At 50.2% G+C, this 20,163-nt stretch overlaps 1 protein-coding gene across 4 annotated transcripts; it reads left to right on the top strand.

Annotated features, from left to right (window-relative positions):
* Positions 1-1,145: 1,145 nt before the first annotated feature.
* On the top strand, positions 1,146-12,856 carry NOLC1 (nucleolar and coiled-body phosphoprotein 1). Of its 4 annotated transcripts, none has more exons than XM_062214410.1 (13): positions 1,146-1,324; positions 6,273-6,328; positions 6,470-6,609; positions 6,710-6,840; positions 7,311-7,479; positions 8,236-8,357; positions 8,468-8,603; positions 8,902-9,030; positions 9,252-9,362; positions 9,473-10,120; positions 10,315-10,415; positions 10,578-10,670; positions 10,825-12,856. In XM_062214410.1, exons 1-13 carry the CDS (start codon positions 1,205-1,207, stop codon positions 10,981-10,983), a joined length of 2,115 nt encoding a protein of 704 aa, XP_062070394.1. In that variant the 5' UTR covers positions 1,146-1,204; the 3' UTR covers positions 10,984-12,856. The 4 variants fall into 4 exon arrangements, with proteins under 4 accessions (XP_062070394.1, XP_062070392.1, XP_062070391.1 ...); XM_062214408.1 differs by having other exon boundaries at positions 8,462-8,603; XM_062214407.1 differs by having other exon boundaries at positions 6,467-6,609; positions 8,462-8,603.
* Positions 12,857-20,163: the final 7,307 nt, after the last annotated feature.

The following is a 20,163-nucleotide window of genomic DNA, read 5'->3' as shown; positions in this document are numbered from 1 at the left end:
TGGTCTCCCATGCGGGTGCAGGGCCCAAGGATTTGGGCCATCCTCCACTGTCTTCCCGGGCCATAGCAGAGAGCTGGCCTGGAAGAGGGACAACCGGGATAGAATCCGGCGCCCCAACTGGGACTAGAACCCCGTGTGCCGGCGCCGCAAGGCAGAGGATTAGCCTGTTAAGCCACGGCGCCGGCCTTAAAGATTTATTTTAAAGGCAGAGTTAGAGAGGCAGAGAAGAGTGAACATCCGCTGGTTCACTCCCCAAATGGCCACAACAGCCAGAGCTGGGTTGATTTGAACCCAGGAGCCAGGTGCTTCTTTTGGGTCTCCCACGTGGATGCAGGGGTCCAAGGACTTGGGCCATCCTCTACTGTTTTCCCAGGCACACTAGCAGGGAGCTGGACTGGAAGTGGAGCAGCTGGGACTTGAACCGGTGTCCTTATGGGATGCTGGTAGTGCAGGCATTGGCTTTACCCGCTACTGCATGGCGCCGGCCCCTCAGATGATGAAAAAAGGAACATTCCTCAAAACCATCAGGGCAATTTATGATGAACCCACAGCCAGCACATTTTAAAAAAAAAAAATCATGACTTGAGGGAGGGGCAGTTCAGGGAATCTACACGTCCAGCCCCTCCCCCCAAACAACTGGTAACTTGAGGGAGGCTCTGCAGTGGAGAGGGGACTTGACAGGCTGGGGTGGTATTACCAGGACCCTCACTACGTGTCGGCTGCGGATGAAGAATGGAACCACGGGCATCGCGAACGGGGGCAGCTGGGAACTCTGCGACCCTGTCTAGAGAGCCGAGGGACAGCTAGGGCCCACGGGTCCAGTCACTAATGTGGACACTTCAGCTGAGGCGCGGGAAACCCACACTCGGAAAGGACGCCTCCCGCCCAAAGACAAGGCGCGGGAAGTCCCGAGTTTTCCCGCCACGCCGAGGGCGTGACCCTGACGTCAGAGCTCCGCCTTCACAAAAGCGGCGGCCGGTGGACTCCACCCTTACCAAGATGGCGATTTGCGTTGGACCGGAAGGAGCGTAGGGTTTTCGCCTTGACCCCGCCTGCGGGGTGGGGTCAGCACTGCCCTGTGGAGTCCCACCCCTTCCGCTCTGCGTCCGCGCGGCGAAGTGACGTCACGCGCCCGCCCCCTGCGCCTTTCGGGTTCCTAGGTCGAGGTGCGTCGCCAACGGTAGTGACGCGTACTGCCCGGAGGATGGCGGACGCCGGCTTGCGCCGCGTGGTTCCCAGCGACCTGTATCCCCTCGTGCTCGGCTTTCTGCGCGATAACCAGCTCTCGGAGGTGGCCAATAAGTTCGCCAAAGCGACAGGCGCTGTGAGTCTCGGGCTTCGGACGCGGGCCGGGGCGGGATGAGCACAGGGTCCAGGCCCTGACATGCTTAGGTTTCCTGACGAGCAGGTCTGTGGGGTCCACCAGCCCAGCATCAGCGAGGCCTTTGTTCCGATCAGTCGGCAGTGGCTGGAGGAAGCCCGTGGCCCCGGAGCCCCTTCTGCGAGGTCTGAGTAGGTAGCACTGTCTTGTTGCTTCCTCGCGGTGGAGAGGCAGCGGCGTGGGACCCGCGTGGTCGAGGTCACGTGGCTCGCAGAGTGCGGCGAGGAGCGAACGCCGTATCCCACTGAGAGCATTGGCGGCGCTTGGTTTCTTTTTTTGGGGGGGGGGGCTCCTTGGCTGAGGCAGTGCGTGATTTGACCATAGTTTCGGTCGAATTTCCCTGGCCTTACAGATAAATGAAATTGCTTTAGGAACAAAGCCTGGGGTTTTCGTTGCTAAAGAGAGGTAGGATTCCGTTTTTGGTTATAATGATTGAGTATAGGATTGAATAGCAAACACAGCCCTACCAAGGAGACGTAGCAGCAGGGCAGAAGCTTTGGTTAATGGACTCAAACTAAGTTATGCTTGGGACCAGGCCTTGCCACTTCCAAGGTGTGTGACCTGGGAAGTTTAATTAACCTCCCTGTCCTTATTTCTGCAGGAAGTTATTGTCCACCTCGTGGGGTCTTTATGAATATCAATAGGATAAAATATGCAAAGTAGCAGTCTCAGTCTGGTGCATGGATGAGTAGAAGTTGTTATTCATACTTAGGGCAATTTAGTATGCTCCACACACATGAAAGAGCAAGGTGGTCTGGAATGAGAAAGATTTATAGAATCTACATCTCATAGAAAAGCTGACACACATGCATCAGAAAACACCCGGAAAGAGATGGAGTGGCAGTCCTAGGCAGAGATGAGAGGGCCAAGAAGATAAGCTAGTTCTTTGTAGCAGTCAGAGTGGATTGCAACAGGAGGCGATCAGATCAGTGACAGGAAGAATTTCTTAAGACTGGAACAGCCCTCCAAGGGATCTAACTACTTGCTTACTGGAACTGCTTTGAGTTGACTGATAAGGAGACTGCCAGGAGTGTTTCCACAATGGACAGTTAATATTCCTGGGTTTTATATGACAAAAAGCTCATCTTTGTGCAGAGTTAACGAAGGGCTAAGATTTATATATTAATTTGAATGGTACAGTTACAGAGAGGCAGAGAGAGAGAGAAAGAGAAAGGTCTTCCATCTACTGGTTCATTCCCCAAATGGCCGCAACAGCCCGAGCTGCATCAGTCTGAAGCCAGGAGCTTCCTCCGGGTCTCCCACGTGGGTGCAGGAGCCCAGGGACTGAGGCCATCTTCCACTGCTTTCCCAGGCCATAGCAGAGAGCTGGATCGGAAGTGGAGGAAGTGGAGCAGCCGGGACTCGAAGCAGCGGGACTCGAAGCAGCGCCTGTATGGGATACCGGCACTGCAGGTGGTGGCTTTACCTGCTACGCCATAGTGCCGGCCCCATATGTGCCTTATCTATTATCCTCTCTGAGATGTGTAGTATTATTTCCATTTTATAGAAAGAAAAACAGGCCGGCGCCGTGGCTCAACAGGCTAATCCTCCGCCTTGCGGTGCCGGCACACTGGGTTCTAGTCCCGGTCGGGGCACCGATCCTGTCCCGGTTGCCCCGCTTCCAGGCCAGCTCTCTGCTGTGGCCAGGGAGTGCAGTGGAGGATGACCCAAGTGCTTGGGCCCTGCACCCCATGGGAGACCAGGAGAAGCCCCTGGCTCCTGCCATCGGATCAGCGCGGTGCGCCGGCCGCAGCGCACTACCGCGGCGGCCATTGGAGGGTGAACCAACGGCAAAAGGAAGACCTTTCTCTCTGTCTCTCTCTCTCACTGTCCACTCTGCCTGTCAAAAATAAAAAAAATTAAAAAAAAAAAAAAAAGAAAAACAAATCTTGAGTTAATTTGCCCAAGATCACACACTTTATACCTATACTCAGCTGACTCTGAGCCTGTACTCTTCTATGTACTGTCACACCTTTTTTTCTTAATCAGTTAATCTGTATCAGGGTAATTAATGGTTGAGTACGATTCTTTGCAGTATACAGTATTCACCAGTGTTCTCTTGGAGGCTTGTTTCTAATAATTGCACTAATAATTCACATTGAAGCAAATTCCCACTTGTATTAATGTTTGTGCCCTTATTTCAGGGTAAAATTAGAATTTTTTTAGTGATTTATTTATTTATTTGAAAGTCAGAGTTACACAGAGGTCTTCCATCTGCTGGTTCACTCCCCAGTTGACCACAACGACCAGAGCTGTGCTGACTAGGAACCAGGAGCATCTTCTGGGTCTCCCAGGCAGGTGTAGGGGCCCAAGGACTTGGGCCATCTTCTGCTGCTTTCTCAGGCCAAAGCAGAGAGCTGGATTGGAAGTGGAACAGCTGAGACTTGAACCTGTTTCCTATGGGATGCTGGCACTGCAGGCAGCAGTTTTACCCACTATTCCACAGCGCTGGCCCCAAAATGACTGATTTTAAAAATGTTGCCTGGGGATTGGCACCTGAGGTTCCAGCATTCCATATGGGCGCCGGATCTAGTCCTGGCTACTCCTCTTCCGAACCAGCTCTCTGCTATGGCATGGGAAAGCAGAAGATGGCCAAAGTCCTTGGGCTCTTGCACCTGCGTGGAAGACCCAAAAGAAGTTCCTGGCTCCTGGCTTCGGATCAGCTCAGCTCTGGCTGTTGCGGTCATTTGGAAAGTGAGCCAGCAGAATGGAAGATCTTTCTCTGGCTCTACCTCTCTAACTCTGTCTTTCAAATAAATAAAATAAATCTTTAAAAAAAAGAATCAGTCATTTGTGCTTGCTTTGGCAGCACATGTACTAAGATCAGTTATTTACAACTAAGTTCAAAATTTTTGGTGAACTTGCCTATCAAAATAAATCAGATCCTTGCAACAGGAGCATTTCCCAAGAAAAACAGGTAACACCATTTTGCGAAAGGCACACAAAACAGTAGTATATGGGGATGGGTATTTAGCCTAGCAGTTAAAACACCAGCTAGAATACTGTGACCCATACAGTGTCTGAGTTCGATTCCTGGCTGTGGTCCTGATTCCATCTTCCTGCTAATGCAGACCCGGTGAGGCAGCTATGATGGTTTAAGTAATTAACTGGGTCCCTGCCACCCACGCAGGAAACCTGGATTGAGTTCTCAACTCCTGGCTGCTGCTTGGCCCAGTCCTGGATATTGTAGATATTTGGGGAGCGAACCAATGGATAGAAGGTCTTTTTTTCTGCTTCTCCAAAAATTAAAAAAAAAAGGAAAAAAAAAAGTGTATACCTCACCTGTCCTCCAAAGACAATTCAGAAAGTCAGTTGACTCCTGAAAACTGAGCTCCCGAAAGTAGAGGTTATCTCAAAAACTTCCACTGGTTTGGGAATTGGGAATGAAATTTTCTTTTTTTTTTTTTTTGACAGGCAGAGTGGATAGTGAGAGAGAGAGACAGAGAGAAAGGTCTTCCTTTGCCGTTGGTTTACCCTCCAATGGCCGCTGCGGCCGGCGCATCTCGCTGATCCAAAGCCAGGAGCCAGGTGCTTCTCCTGGTCTCCCATGCGGGTGCAGGGCCCAAGCACTTGGGCCATCCTCCACTGTCTTCCCGGGCCATAGCAGAGAGCTGGCCTGGAAGAGGGGCAACCGGGATAGAGTCCGGCGCCCCAATTGGGACTAGAACCCAGTGTGCCGGCGCCGCAAGGCGGAGGATTAGCCTGTTAAGCTACGGCGCCGGCTGGGAATGAAATTTTCTAAACACTTTGATAAATACGATTGACAGACAGAGGAGTAGGTAGTTCTACAAACTATAGAAATAACACACACACCCCATTTTGGGAAGAGTTACATACAGATAGGCAAAGAGAGAAGTCTTCCATTGTTGGTTCACTCCCCAGATGGCTGCAATGGCCAGAGCTGAGCTGAGCCAATCCGAAGCTAAGATGCTGGGGCTTCTTCCGGTTTTCGCATGTGGATGCAGGGGACCAAGGACTTGGGCCATCCTGTACTGCTTTCTCAGGCCATAACAGAGAGCTGGATTGGAATTGGAGCAACCAGGACTCAATATATGGGATATATGGGATGCTTTACTCTACACAGTGCTAGTCCATCCCCCCCCACCCCCCCTTTTAAGGGTTTATTTATATTTATTTGAAAGAGAGAGGTGTTTTTCCGTTAGTTGGCTCATTCCCCAAATGGACACAGGAACCTGGAATTCCATCTTGGTCTTCCACATGTGTGGCAGTGGCCCAGGCTCTCAAGCCATCCTCTGCTGCTTTCCCAGATGAATTAGCAGGGAGCTGAATCAGAAATGGAGCAGAGCCAGGCCTTGAACCCATGCTCGTAAGTGGTACCCCCTGTGCTACAGTATTGGCGCAGAGCCCAAGTTTTGGTATAAAAAAAGTTGAAGCCGGCGCCGCGGCTCACTAGGCTAATCCTCCGCCTTGCAGCGCCGGCACACCGGGTTCTAGTCCCGGTCGGGGCACCGATCCTGTCCCGGTTGCCCCTCTTCCAGGCCAGCTCTCTGCTGTGGCCAGGGAGTGCAGTGGAGGATGGCCCAAGTGCTTGGGCCCTGCACCCCATGGGAGACCAGGAGAAGCCCCTGGCTCCTGCCATCGGATCAGCGCGGTGCGCCGGCCGCAGCGCGCCTACCGCGGCGGCCATTGGAGGGTGAACCAACGGCAAAAGGAAGACCTTTCTCTCTGTCTCTCTCTCACTGTCCACTCTGCCTGTCAAAAAAAAAAAAAAAAAAAAAAGTTGAAATACACCAGTAGAATATTTTTCTCCTAATTTATGCAAGAAGGAAAAGTATGTATGACAGGTCACATTTAATAAATGTAATGCAAGATCTTAACTCTCCTGATAACCAGGAAAGCATTTCCTTACCCACCTCTTTTTCTTCTGCAGACACAACAGGATGCCAATGCCTCTTCTCTCTTGGACATCTATAGCTTCTGGCTCAAGTAAGCCTTCCCTGTTCCACCTTGGCTGTCATCCACCCCGGCCCTACTCCCCCAGCCGCCGTCCCCAGGTGGGCTGGGCTGTGTTACTTGGTTTGAGAAGGTCTGGATCCACCTGAAGTAAGGCTGATCCTACTTCAGCAGGTCAACCAAGGCCCCAAAGAGGAAGTTACAGGCAAATGGACCAGTGACTAAGAAGGCTAAGAAAACTTCATCCAGTGACAGCAGTGAGGACAGCAGTGAGGAAGAGGAAAAAGCTCAAGAGCCTCCCGCTAAAAAGGCTGGTAAGGCAGGGCAAGGGGTTGGGCTTGGTGGTTCAAGGAAAATAATTTGCAGCCTGCCTGTACTGCATGGCTGGTGTTAACTGGGACCTGTTTCGTTCAGCTGTACCTGCCAAGCGGGCCAGTCTGCCCCAGCATCCTGGAAAGGCTGCAGCCAAAGCATCAGAGAGTAGCAGCAGTGAAGAATCCAGTGATGAGGAGGAAGAGGAAGAGAAAAAGAAAAAACCTGTCCAGGTTTGTAGCTTGGAGAAGCAAAGGGGACTGCTTAAAGATTTGGAAAGGAAGAAACTTAAAATCTTGTCTTCTAGCTTGTGATCAGAGGGTCGTGGTGGTTTTGCAATAGGCAAATATGAGGAACAAACTGGCAACTTTTAGGGGAGATGATGGAGATGTGAGTTCCAGAAAGGATGTATGATGTTGAAGTTGGGCTCCATTCTGCCTGAGAGGTTTGAGTTGGCATTCTGTTTAGGGCTCTAGGAATGGCTGTGTATTGTTCGAAGCTCTTGGCAGAGAAGGGGCCAATGTATCAAATCAAGTAGCTACTTTGATTCTTAATGAGAGTCTTTTGTGCTTTCCATTTTCTGTCCTGCTTAGCTTCCTCATCTCTACTATTCCATTAAACTTCTGTAAAATAAACGGAGCTGAGGATGCTCTTTGGGTACGTGGTGGCTCTTGATGATTTCTTCCTGTGTGTTTTCTCACAGAGGGTAGTCAAGCCCCAAGCTAAGGCAGCCAGAGCTACTCCTAAGAAGGCTAAGAGCTCAGATTCTGATTCTGACTCAAGCTCAGAAGATGAGGCGCCAAAGCAGCAGCAGCAGCCAAAGACAACACCCGTGGCACCGAAGGCTCAGGCTAAAGCTCCACCTAAACCAGGTACTGTTTGTTACTGAGAGGGGTGTGCTGGGGACAAGATTGCCTTGGGGACTGGTATTAAGACTCCTCACAAAGCACAGGGATGAAATGATAATGATTAGTGTTACTTTGTTGAAAAAAGAAAAAAAGCTTTTTATTAATAAAGTGTCATGCTTGGAAACTAATAGAGAAATAGTCTTCGTGGCAAGAAAAAGGATGTTTTTGAAAAAGGAGTCCTTTTGGCATTCTTTTTCCACATGGGTGCAGGGGCCCAAGTATTTGGGCTATTTTCTGCTTTCTTGGGCGCATTAGCAGGGAGCTGGATCAAAAGCGTAGCAGTCAGGCACCTATATGGGATACCAGCGCTTCAGGTGGAAGTATAACCTTCTGTGCCACAGTCCTGGCCCCCAGAGATGATAAACTGATATTCTCCTTTATGATTGCTGTAAAGGTGGACTCCTAAGTTTTCCATTAGTAGGAGGGTAAGTTTTTATTTGAAAGAGAAGGGAAACAGACAGTTCCTATCTACTGGTTCCCTCCCCCATATGCCTACAATAGGTAGGTCAGGCTATAGCCAAGAACTGAACCCAGGTCTCTAATGTACTTAGTGCTGCCTCCCAGGATGAGCATTAGCGGGAAACTGGAACTGGGAGAGAGCTGGGACTTAAACCCATGCAGTCCGATACGGGATGCCAGCATCTTACTGAGGATCTTAACTGCTAGGCTAGACAGCCACCACAGGAAGGTTTTAGTAGTGCTTGCTTCCTTTTCCTGTAGGGACACCGGCTCGAGCAGCACTTAAAGTGGCCAATGGCAAAGCAGCTGGCAGCAGCAGCAGCAGCAGCAGCAGCAGCAGTGATGACTCCGAGGAGGAGCAGGCTGTGGCCGTTCCCAAGAAGGTATGGGCTAGAGCTTGTATCAGGGAATGTAGGATCTGTGTGTCTTTCCATTCCCTGGCAGGGTTCATCAGTATTTTCTTGAAGTAATGGATTTTCTCTCTTGGACACAGGCTGTACCTAAAAAGCAAATTGTGGCCAAGGCTCCAGTCAAAGCACCTGCTCCCCCTACCCAGAAGAGTTCCAGCAGTGAGGATTCCTCCAGTGAGGAGGAAGAGGAGCAGAAAAAACCCGTGAAGAAAAAACCAGGTTAGTGAACATGGGGAGTGAAACTCTGATTGTCCTGGACGCAGTTACACTAACTGCACGAACTTCTCCATGGAGCTGCTTGAGTGTCTTTGTAACATGATCCCCGAGCTGAGGGTCCTAGCAAGAAAGACTGGGAAGTGGCAAGACATGACCTGTACTTTGTACTTTGTACTTGAGATGAGTCACTGATCTAGCCCACACTCGGGAATGGGAATGAGGCCCTGCATCCAGAAGAGGGTAGTGTGTCAAATGAGTTATGTACATGTTTTTAAATCACCATGTCGTCCCTTTCAAACAGGTCCTTACAGCTCAGTACCCCCACCATCTGCTCCTGCACCGAAGAAGTCCCCAGGAACCCAGCCTCCCAAGAAAGCTGCAGAGAAGAAACAGCCTGAGGAAAGTAGTGAAGACAGCAGTGATGAGTCTGGTGAGTCTGCTGAGTCAGGAGTGCTGCTAGGAGTGTGTGAGCATGCACACATGTGCAGGAAGGACCATGAGCAATAGGGAGGGGGAAGATCCACTGTCCCTCTACTGTTTTTTGCTAAAGTGAGGCAGGGCTAAGGCTTTCTGTGTGTCTGTGTTCTTTTTGTTGCTCTCCTGGTTGGAGTGGTACTCTGGACCCAACATAATGCCCCAGGTTCTTCCCAGATTCAAGTTCCGAGGAGGAGAAGAAACCTCCAGCTAAGGCAGTTGTCTGTAAAACAACCCCTAAGCCAGCGCCAGCGAAGAAGGCAGCGGAGAGCTCTTCAGACAGCTCAGGTATGGTGTAGGGAGGCCCTCAGGGCAGTGGGGTGATCTGTGGGCAGCTGCTACAGGGTTCCCCAAATCTGATTCGGGAGCTGATTTTTCTGTCCTTTGTGTTTGTCTAGACTCCGACAGCTCTGAGGATGAAGCTCCTGCCAAGCCAGCCGGTGCCACCAAGAATTCCTCGAGTAAGCCAGCTGCCACTCCCAAGCAGCCTGCAGCTAAGCCAGCTGCCGCGCTCAAGCAGCCTGCAGGTGGTGGCCAGAAGCCTCTGGCCAGAAAGGCTGATAGCAGCTCCAGTGAAGAGGAGAGCAGCTCTAGTGAGGAGGAGGAGGAAAAGGCAAAGAAGGCTGCAGCCACCCCTAAGTCCAAGGTGACTGCCAAAGCAGCTCCACCTGTGCCTGCCAAACAGCCTCCTCAGGCTGATGGGGAGGGCAGTTCTGACTCCGACAGCTCCAGCAGTGACGAGGAGGAGGAGGAAGAGAAGACGTCTAAAGCCCCAGTTAAGAAGAAGCCGCAGAAGGCAGCAGGAGGCGTAGCACCTTCCAAGCCTGCTTCCGTAAAGCAGGTGAAGGCCGAGAGCAGCAGCAGTTCTTCCTCGGATGATTCCAGTGAGGAGGAAGAAGAGAAGCCCAAGGGCAAGGGCACTCCGAAACCACAAGGTCCCAAGGCCAATGGTACCTCTGCCCTGACTGCTGCCCAGAATGGGAAAGCAGGCAAGGACAGTGAAGAGGAAGAGGAAGAAAAGGCAGCAGTGGCAGTTTCTAAGCCAGGTCTGTGTCTGAAGACCCTGCCCTCTGGGTTTTGTCCTTCAAAACCAGGATGGGGATAACTGGGAGGATACTGTCGGGAGAGGAGGCCCCCTCCACCCCACTGCGGCTTCTATTTGCAGATCCTCTGTGGGACTATGGAAGAAGGAACTGGAAACTGGTCTCCTGATTGTGGGGTTTTCTGTTTGTATGTTCAGGAAAGAAGCGGAAGCAGAATGAGGCTGCCAGTGAGGCAGGGACTCCTCAAGCCAAGAAGATTAAGCTCCAGACCCCCAACACATTTCCTAAAAGGAAGAAGGTGAGTTATCTCATTTTCTTCTCAGAAAGTCAGCCCTTTAAAAGTAGAAAGAAATTGGGATCATCTTGAAAGCTTGGCCTGACCTGGCACCTCGTGGTGTGCTATTCCAGAGAGCTTTAGATGGCCACCCCATCTTTAATTCCCAACTTGATTCTTCCTTAGGGAGAAAAAAGGGCATCATCCCCATTCCGAAGAGTCCGGGAGGAAGAAATTGAAGTGGATTCCCGAGTGGCAGACAACTCCTTCGATGCCAAGGTGAGGGATGTTTGCTGTTCCTGGGGGTTGAGGAATAGAAGAACGGGCAACTTTCAATTCAGGTTGGTGGGAGTTTCCATGAAAGTAGAAAGAAGAGCATGGTGGGGCCTTGGTGCTGTCCTTCTCTGTGTTAAGTATTTCTCTGCTTCACCAGCGTGGTGCAGTTGGGGACTGGGGAGAACGAGCCAATCAAGTTCTAAAGTTCACCAAAGGCAAATCCTTCCGGCACGAGAAGACCAAGAAGAAGCGCGGTAGCTACCGAGGAGGCTCCATCTCCGTCCAGGTGAACTCTGTTAAGTTTGACAGCGAGTGACCTTGGTGATGCAGGGGTGATGAACAGAGACCTCCCACTTTCAGTGGACCTGGGGACCCTCAGCTCTATTAGGGGAGGGTCTTGGTGAGGACAGAAGTTCGGACTGCAACATAACATCTTCTGTGGTCTTTTTCTGTGTTCTAGTTTTGTACAGATTTTTTTGAGTGTTGGGTAGCAGGGAAGAGGTAAGGGGAACGTTATTTTTTAAAAATCTGTTTTAGTTGTCACCCCCATTCTTCCTGTTTTGTGGAAGTCCTCACACTGAGAAATTTGTATATTTTATATTAAATCATTTCCTATTGACTATTGTTGTGATTTTCAGAGGTGGGTTCCTACAGATAAAATCTTAGCTATTGCCCAAGATACAGTAAATTGTCACGTGTGAATTTTTATAGTTGGGGAAGAGTTCTGCCTGTGAGTATGCTCCTTCCGTCCTTACCTCAGAGCCCCATTGTAGGCACTGAAGAATGATTAACATATGTGTACATGCCTGTTTAGCATGCACTGTGTAGTTCATCCTCATTTGTTGGGTCTGGGCCTGAAGTTCTCAGCCAGCATGGACATACCTACATCTTGGGATACAATCTACTGTTTTTGTTAATGGGCAAAATTCTATTCTGGTGTGAATGCCATAAGTTAATCTGAGCTTGATTTTTTTTGAGTGTGGTTTTATATTATATAATGTTGGCAACACAGTACATGTTTTGGTTTTAAATTTGAAAGCAAATCTTTCAACTTTGAATTTTCGGTGACTTGACCCCTACCAGTTCTGAGAACAAAGTTGAGAACTGCCATCTTTTCTTTTTTACATTATTGAGAACAAAATAAATTTTTTTTTATTTTGTTTTTTTAGTTTTTTTGACAGGCAGAGTGGACAGAGAGAGAGAGAGACAGAGAGAAAGGTCTTCCTTTTGCCGTTGGTTCACCCTCCAATGGCTGGCGCGCCGCGGCTGGCGCACCGTACTGATGCGAAGGCAGGAGCCAGGTACTTCTGCTGGTCTCCCTTGGGGTGCAGGGCCCAAGCACTTGGGCCATCCTTCACTGCACTCCCTGGCCACAGCAGAGAGCTGGCCTGGAAGAGGAGCAACCAGGATAGAATCTGGCGCCCTGACCAGGACTAGAACCCAGTGTGCTGGCGCCACAGGCGGAGGATTAGCCTATTGAGCCGCGGCGCTGGCTTACAAAATGATCTTAAATGTACATATTGTTTATTGATATTGATATTTCTGTTGGGTAGCTATGTGGCACATAATATTGGTTTAATTAATTCCTACATAACTGGAAATCACTAATCAAGTAAATGAAAAAAAGAACTATAATCAAAAACCCCAATCCACTGTAGGAAGGTTACTTCAGGTGAATTTATAGGTAACCCTATAGGTAACCTGTGTGTGTGCTAATGGAGGTAGAAGGAACCTTTACAAAGTCTGTTGAAACTTGGGGACTGCACTTGGGGAGAGCATCCTAACAGGATGACCCCAGTGGGTTCATGGGAACAATTGTTTTGCCCCCTAAGTCCCTGGTTAAAAAACCCAGTGAACAGAAAGTGCTAGGCCATGCTGGCTGATGGTTAGGCTGTAGGAGGTAGCCATTGATAGTGTTCAGTCAGAGTAAGAAGAGGAGGGTAAAGTCGGGGAGCCTCCTGGAGGCTGGGCTGTTCCTGTGGTGGGACAAGCTTTTGTGAAAGAGGTACAGGTCTTAAGACTAGCCTTCCATGTTTGGATTCCACATTCAGTAAATAACCTGGGAACAACCTGGTTTTCTGTGTAGCCACCACTCAGAAGAAAATGCACTGTTCATCCTGACATGGGTATTTCGGTCTGCATGGTAAAAGTTCTGCATCTACTGCAAAATAATAAACTCGCTGATTTATAATGTGTCTTGGAGTTTTATTATTGTAAGTCGAAATCCCTCCCTTCTCCTACCCAAGCCAGAATTCGATACTAGGTCTCTAGAGGGCTGGAGTCTGGACCTGTGAGTTTGCCTTGGGATTTCTTAGCAGTAGCTTCCTGACTTTTCTTGGCCACATTTGAATCATGGTGCCTTTTCCAGGCTATATCTAGTCTATAAATTGAGGACTGGCAAGGTAACCTGTGGGTCAAATCCATCTTCTGGTTGGTTTTGTATTATCTATAGAATACTCTGGTATTGTCTTTTTAAAAGTCCCCTTTGAAGGGCCAGCGCCGTGGCTCACTAGGCTAATCCTCCTCCTTGCGGTGCCGGCACACCGGGTTCTAGTCCCCGTCGGGGCACCGGATTCTGTCCCGGTTGCCCCTCTTCCAGGCCAGCTCTCTGCTGTGGCCAGGGAGTGCAGTGGAGGATGGCCCAAGTGCTTGGGCCCTGCACCCCATGGGAGACCAGGAGAAGCACCTGGCTCCTGCCATCGGATCAGCACGGTGCGCTGCGACGCGCCAGCTGCGCCGGCCATTGGAGGGTGAACCAACGGCAAAGGAAGACCTTTCTCTCTGTCTCTCTCTCTCTCTCTGTCCACTCTGCCTGTCAAAAAAAAAAAAAAAAAAAGTCCCCTTTGGAAAAAAAAAATGGGGCCTGTGCTGTGGCGTAAAGCAGCAGCCTGTAGTGCCGGCATCCCATATGGGCACCAGCTCGAGGCCTGGTTGCTCCACTTTCGGTCCAGCTCTCTGCTGTGGCCTAGGAAAGCAGTAGAAGATAGCCCAAATCCTTAGGCCCCTGCACCCATGTGGGAGACCTGGAAGACACTCCTGGACTCCTGGCTTCGGAATGGCGCAACTCCGGCCATTGTGGCCAACTGGGGAGTGAACCAGCAGATGGAAGACCTCTCCCTCTCTCTGCCTCTCCTCTCTCTGTGCAACTCTGACTTTCAAATAAATAAATCTTTTTAAAAAAACAAACAGGACATGTAATAGGTTTTAGGAATGGCCCACAAAGCCTAAAATAATAAGTGACCGTTCACAAAGAGTTTGCCAGCTCCTAACCCAAATCAATGGTTCATAGTACCAACTGAAAATTAGGGTCATCTGGGGAACTTAAAAACGCTAATGAGGGCTGCTGCTCAATAGGCTAATCCTCCACCTGCGGTGCCAGCACACCGGGTTCTAGTCCCGGTCAGAGCACTGGATTCTGTCCCGGTTGGTCTTCCAGTCCAGCTCTGCTGTGGCCCGGGAGTGCAGTGGAGGATGGCCCATGTCCTTGGGCCCTGCATCTGCATGGGAGACCAGGAGGAAGCACCTGGCTCCTGGCTTCGGATCAGCGCAGTGCGCCAGCCACAGCCACTGTTGTGGGGGTGAACCAATGGACAAGGAAGACCTTTCTCTCTGTCTCTCTCACTGTCCACTCTGCCTGTCAAAAAAACGCTAATGAGGATTGGGCATTTGGCCTGCATTCCACCTGAGTGGGTGGGTTCCTTTCCCAGCTCCAGCTCCTGACTCCAGCTTCCTGCCAGTATAGACCTTGTCAGGTAGCAGTGATGGTATGAGTAATTGGCTCCCAGCTTTGTCATATGCTAACCCTAGCAGTTGGCATTTGGGGAATGAACAGGGAATAGGAGCCTCTGTTTGCCTCTCAGTCTTTTTTTTTTATTAAAGATTTATTTTATTTGAGAGTCAGAGTAAATGCAGAGAGAGGTCCTACATCTGCTGGTTCACTCCCCAGTTGGCTGCAATGGCCGGAGCATTCCCTCCCCCTCTCCTCCCCCCGCCCCGCCCCATCCAAAGCCAGAGCCAGGAGTTTCCTCCTGGCATCCCATGTGGGTGTAAGGCCCTCTGCCTCTCAATCTTTTTTTTTTTTTTTAATTTTATTTATTTATTTGACAGAGTTATAGACAGAGAGAGAAAGGTCTTCTCCGTTGGTTCACCCCCAAAATGGCTGCTCCGAAGCCAGGAGCCAGGTGCTTCTTCCTGGTCTCCCATGTGGGTGCCAGGGGCCAAGCACTTGGGCCATCCTCCACTGCCTTCCCAGGCCACAGCAGAGAGCTGGACTGGAAGAGGAGCGACCGGGACTAGAACCAGCGCCCCTGTGGGATTCTGGCACTACAGGTGGAGGATTAACCTAGTGTGCCATGGCGCCGGCCCCTGCCTCTCAATCTTAAAAACCCCAGTGATAACCAGAAGCTCATCCCCAGGCCTCTTGAGTCATGCTAGTGCTCTGGGGGATTCCAGGTTCTAGAATTTTTTGAAGTTGTGAGGTGATATTTTTTTTTTTGAAAGTCACAGGCCAGTGCTGTGGCACAGCAGATTGAAAGCCCTGGCCTTTAGCGCTGGCATTCCGTATGGCTGCAGGTTCGAACCCCAGTTGCTGCACTTCCAATCCAGCTCCCTGCTAAATGTGCCTGGGAAAGCAGTGGAGGATGGCGCAAGTCCTTGGGCCCCTGCACCCATGTGGGAGACTGGAAGAAGCTCCTGGCTCCTGGCTTCAGATCAGCTCAGCTCCGGCCATGGTTGGCCATTTGGAGAGTGAACAAGCAGATGGAAGACCTGTCTCTGTCTCTGTCTCTAAGTCTGTCTTTTAAATAAATAAAAATAATTAAAAAAAAAAAAAAAAGAGAGATTTCTTCCATTTGCTGGTTCACTCCAAATGGCCAAAACAGCCGGAACTGGGCTGATCCAAAGCCAGGAGCTAGGCAGGAGCTTCTTCAGGGTTTCCTACTTGGGTTCAGGAGCTCAAGCACCTGGGCCATCTTCCACTGCTTTCACAGGTGCAGTGGCAGGGAGCTAGATTGGAAATGGAGCACCTATATGGAATGCCAGTGCTACAGGTGGTGGCCTAACTTGCAATGCCACAGCACGAGCCCCACCAGGTGATTCTTAAGAGCAACCAAATTTGAAAACCATTACCTAAGAAGATTGATTTATGGGCCGGCGCCATGGCTTAACAGGCTAATCCTCTGCCTTGCTGCGCCGGCACACCGGGTTCTAGTCCTGGTTGGGGCGCCGGATTCTATCCCGGTTGCCCTTCTTCCAGGCCAGCTCTCTGCTATGGCCCGGGAAGACAGTGGAGGATGGCCCAAGTGCTTGGGCCCTGCACCCGCATGGGAGACCAGGAGAAGCACCTGGCTCCTGGCTTCGGATCAGCGAGATGCGCCGGCCGCAGCGGCCATTGGAGGGTGAACCAGCGGCAAAAAGGAAGACCTTTCTCTGTCTCACTATCCACTCTGCCTGTCAAAAAAAAAAAAGATTGATTTATGTATTTTAGAGGAAGAGAGGGGTCTTCCATCTGCTGGTTCAATCCCTAGATGGCCACAATGGCTGGAGCAGCGCCAATCTGAAGGCAAGAGTGTCCGGGTCTCCCATGCTGGTGCAGGGGCCCAAGGACTTAGGCCTCCACTGCTTTCCCAGGCCATAGCAGAGAGCTAAATTGGAGGTGGAGTAGCTGGAACTGAAACCGGCACCCACATGGGATGCTGGTACAGCAGGCGGAAGCTTTACCCACTATACCACAGCACTGGCCCCTTATATTGTTAAATCTGGTAATATGACAATGAAGCTTACTAAATTTTCATCTCAGTCCATTTTCTGGAACCTATTTCTCCTTCCAGAGCTGCTGCTTTTTTTTTTTTTTTTTTTTTTTACAGGCAGATTTAGGGAGAGACAGAAAAGTCTTCCTTTCCATTGGTTCACCCCCCCAATGGCCGCTACGCCTGGTGCACTGCACCAATCTGAAGCCATGAGCCAGGTGCTTCCTCCTGGTCTCCTGGTCTCCTGGTCTCCTGTGCGGGTGCCAGGGGCCAAGCACTTGGGCCATCCTCCACTGCCTTCCTGGGCCACAGCGGAGAGCTGGACTGGAAGAGGACCAACCGGGAATAGAACCTGGGGTGCCGGCGCCACAGGTGGAGGATTGGCCAAGTGAGCCGCGGTGTCAGCCTCCAGTTTCTTTTTCTTTTTCTTTTTTTTTTTTTTTTTGGACAGGCAGAGTGGATAGTGAGAGAGAGAGAGACAGAGAGAAAGGTCTTCCTTTTTGCCGTTGGTTCACCCTCCAATGGCCGCTGCAGCCAGCGCATCTTGCTGATCCGAAGCCAGGAGCCAGGTGCTTCTCCTGGTCTCCCATGCGGGTGCAGGGCCCAAGCACTTGGGCCATCCTCCACTGCCTTCCCGGGCCATAGCAGAGAGCTGGCCTGGAAGAGGGGCAACCGGGATAGAATCCGGCGCCCCAACCGGGACTAGAACCTGGTGTGCCGGCGCCGCAAGGTGGAGGATTAGCCTGTTAAGCCACGGCACCGGCCAGCCTCCAGAGTTTCTATGCATGGTTGTCATTGGTACCTGTGAAGGATTGGTTTTGTGACACTCAAAGATACCAAAATCCGGCCGGCGCCGCGGCTCACTAGGCTAATCCTCCGCCTTGCGGCACCGGCACACCAGGTTCTAGTCCCGGTCGGGGCACCGATCCTGTCCCGGTTGCCCCTCTTCCAGGCCAGCTCTCTGCTGTGGCTAGGGAGTGCAGTGGAGGATGGCCCAAGTGCTTGGGCCCTGCACCCCATGGGAGACCAGGAGAAGCCCCTGGCTCCTGCCATCGGAACAGCGCGGTGCGCCGGCCGCAGCGCGCTACCGCGGCGGCCATTGGAGGGTGAACCAACGGCAAAAGGAAGACCTTTCTCTCTGTCTCTCTCTCTCACTATCCACTCTGCCTGTCAAAAAAAAAAGATACCAAAATCCAATGGTCAAATCCCTTAAGTAAAAGGGTATAATATTTACATACAACCTACATACTTCTATGTACTTTAGTTTCTAAATGGCTTATAATACCTAATATAGTGTAAGTGCTTTATAAGTAGTTATGGTATATTTGGGGAATGATGATCAGAAAAAAGAAGTGTGTTTAGTACAGGTGGGATTTTTTTTCTCCTATTGTCAACCCTTGGTTAGATTAACCCATATCCGTAGATACAGAGGACCTATTGTACTTCAATGTGCTGTTTTTCTTTGCACAAATGAAATAGACCACTGTGTTTTGTAACTTCTGGGAGCTATTTTTCCCCCCAAGATTATTTGAGAGGTAGAGTGGCAGGGTGAGATAGACATTTGCTAGTTCATTCCCCAAGTGCCTGCAACAGCCAAGACTGGGCCAAGGTGAAATCAGGAGCCATGAACTTCATCCAGGTATCCCACATGAATGGCATGGACCCAGGCACATGGGCCTCATCTATTGCCTTCCCAGGCATATTAGCAGGAAGCTGGATCTGAAAGAACTAGGATTCCAACTGGTACTCATGGAGTGAGGATGTCCTAGATGGCAGCTAAACCTGCACTACAACACCTGCCTCACAGCAGCTAATTTTTTATGGCTCTGTGGTACTTGGTTGTATGGAAAGATCATGAAATCCTTTTGTGCAGAAGGTCTGTGCCCTTGCAAGGAAGAGGAAATATTTTCCAGTGGGAGAAGAGGGCCTAGGATGAATTAAGTGAATGCATTTGGGTGGTGGGAGCAAAATAATGCTAAGTCTGACAGGTTCAGTGGCAATGGCCCTTTATGTCTATGGCAGGAGTTAATGCTTTATTTTGTCCACCCTAGTGTGTTGGGGGTCAGTGGCTTGCCCAGTGCAGAACTTGTCTGCTTCTTGCAGACCTTGCTTAAGTGTTTGCATTTACTGAAGAAGCCAGTAGGTGGGGCTCTTGCCTATGTTGGTAGCTGTACTAGATGGGCTGAAGCTTGAGTTCATACTCCAGGTCCATTCAGTGACTGGAGAGCCTTCTGTGAGTCTTGGGTTACAGAGATGAATTAAGATAGGGTACTCGTTTGAGATTCCTCAGTTTTGGAGAGGTTGAACAGGGAGACCTTTTGGTCTATGATCTGGGCTGGTTATCTATGAGTCACCTGAAGGCCAACACAGGCCATGTGGCTGGTAGAAAAACCATGATGCTCACTGTGGAGCTCCCAACCCTACACTAAGGTCCCAACAGGGCCCTGGGTCCTGCAGGAGCCAGACAGAGGTACCACTGCTCATGGTGACTGCAGCTAGGCGTTTGCCTCAGTTGAACGCTGAGGCTATGGTGCTCTCCCCTAGCTCCTTGAACTTCCCTCTTCCAGGAACTCAGAACTGATCAGAAGAAATGGCCAGGCTTCCATCTCAGAAGTGGAATTGGGGAGCGGTGCTGTGGCACAGCAGGTTAAGCTGCTGCCTGCAATGCTGACATCCCGTATTGGCACTGGTTCAGGTCCCAGCTGCTCTGTTTGCAATCCAGCTTCCTGCTAGTGTACCTAGGAAAGCAGCGGACGATAGCCCAAGTGCCTGTAACCCTGTACCCCTGTGGGAGCCCTGGGTGGAGTTCTAGGTTCCTGACTTCAGCCCCAGCCCTGGCTGTTTCAGCAATTTGGAGAGTAAACTAGCAGATGGAAAATTCTCTCTCTCTTTCTCTGTTTCCTTGTTTCTCATTCTGCCTTTCAAATATAAATAGTTTTTTTGTTTGTTTGTTTTGTTTTAAAGAACTGGATTGGGAGGATAGGGAGTAGAGAGTATATTAATAGATAACCTGTCAGAAATAGATCCATTCCTCAAATATGAGTGCCTACTGGGTGCCGGGATATTGAGGATATAGTCTCAGTCACAGTTTACTCAGGCTAGTGAGGGATAAAAATATTGACCATCACAAATGAATGTAAATACGGGTTTCAGGGCAATGAAGACAAGTTGTACAGAGCTGTGAGAGCATGTGACAGAGGCAGCTGGCCCCTATGGTGGTAGGACTCAGGGATAGAGTGACAGTGTAATTTACCTTCCAAATTGGAGTGCTTCTGAGAATGAAAAGGAGAGCAATTAGGCTGTGATAAACAGGTGTAAACAGGCTATTCTACCCAATCTAGTATATGAGATCTATGTCAGAAATCTGTAGGTAGGAGGCAGGCGTTTGGTGCAGTGGCTAGAGTGCCTGGGTTTGAGACATGGCTCTGCTCTGATTCTAGCATTCCTGCAAATGCATACCCTGGGAGGCAGCAGGTGATGGCTGAAGTCATTGGGTCTCTGTCACCCACATGGGAAACCTGAATGGAGTTGTCAATTCCTGGCTTCAACCTGGTCCAACCCTGGCTTGTTGACATTTAGGGAGTGAACAAGCAGATGGGATATCTATCAATCTGTTTTTCTATACTTTCAAGAAAACTCGAATAAATAAAAATTACTAAAAATAAAAATGCCTGTGTCCCACACTGGAGTACCTGCATTTAATTCCAGGCTCCAGCTGCTGACTCCAGCTTCCTGCTAATTCAGACCAT

The sequence above is a fragment of the Lepus europaeus genome, chromosome 17, assembly GCF_033115175.1.
Source record: "Lepus europaeus isolate LE1 chromosome 17, mLepTim1.pri, whole genome shotgun sequence".
In the NCBI taxonomy this organism is placed as follows: domain Eukaryota; kingdom Metazoa; phylum Chordata; class Mammalia; order Lagomorpha; family Leporidae; genus Lepus; species Lepus europaeus.
The sequence above is the reverse complement of the archived record's forward strand: the minus strand, read 5'-3'. Positions and strand labels throughout refer to the sequence as shown.

What these genes read in the sequence shown, in the direction of transcription:
- NOLC1 (XM_062214407.1), top strand. Translation starts at nt 1,205, where the DNA reads ATGGCGGACGCCGGCTTGCGCCGCGTGGTTCCCAGCGACCTGTATCCC. An exon ending in TAAAGCTCCACCTAAACCAG is followed by an intron (nt 7,480 to 8,235) that starts GTACTGTTTGTT and finishes CTTTTCCTGTAG; the next exon opens with GGACACCGGCTCGAGCAGCA. An exon ending in AGACAGCAGTGATGAGTCTG is followed by an intron (nt 9,031 to 9,251) that starts GTGAGTCTGCTG and finishes GGTTCTTCCCAG; the next exon opens with ATTCAAGTTCCGAGGAGGAG.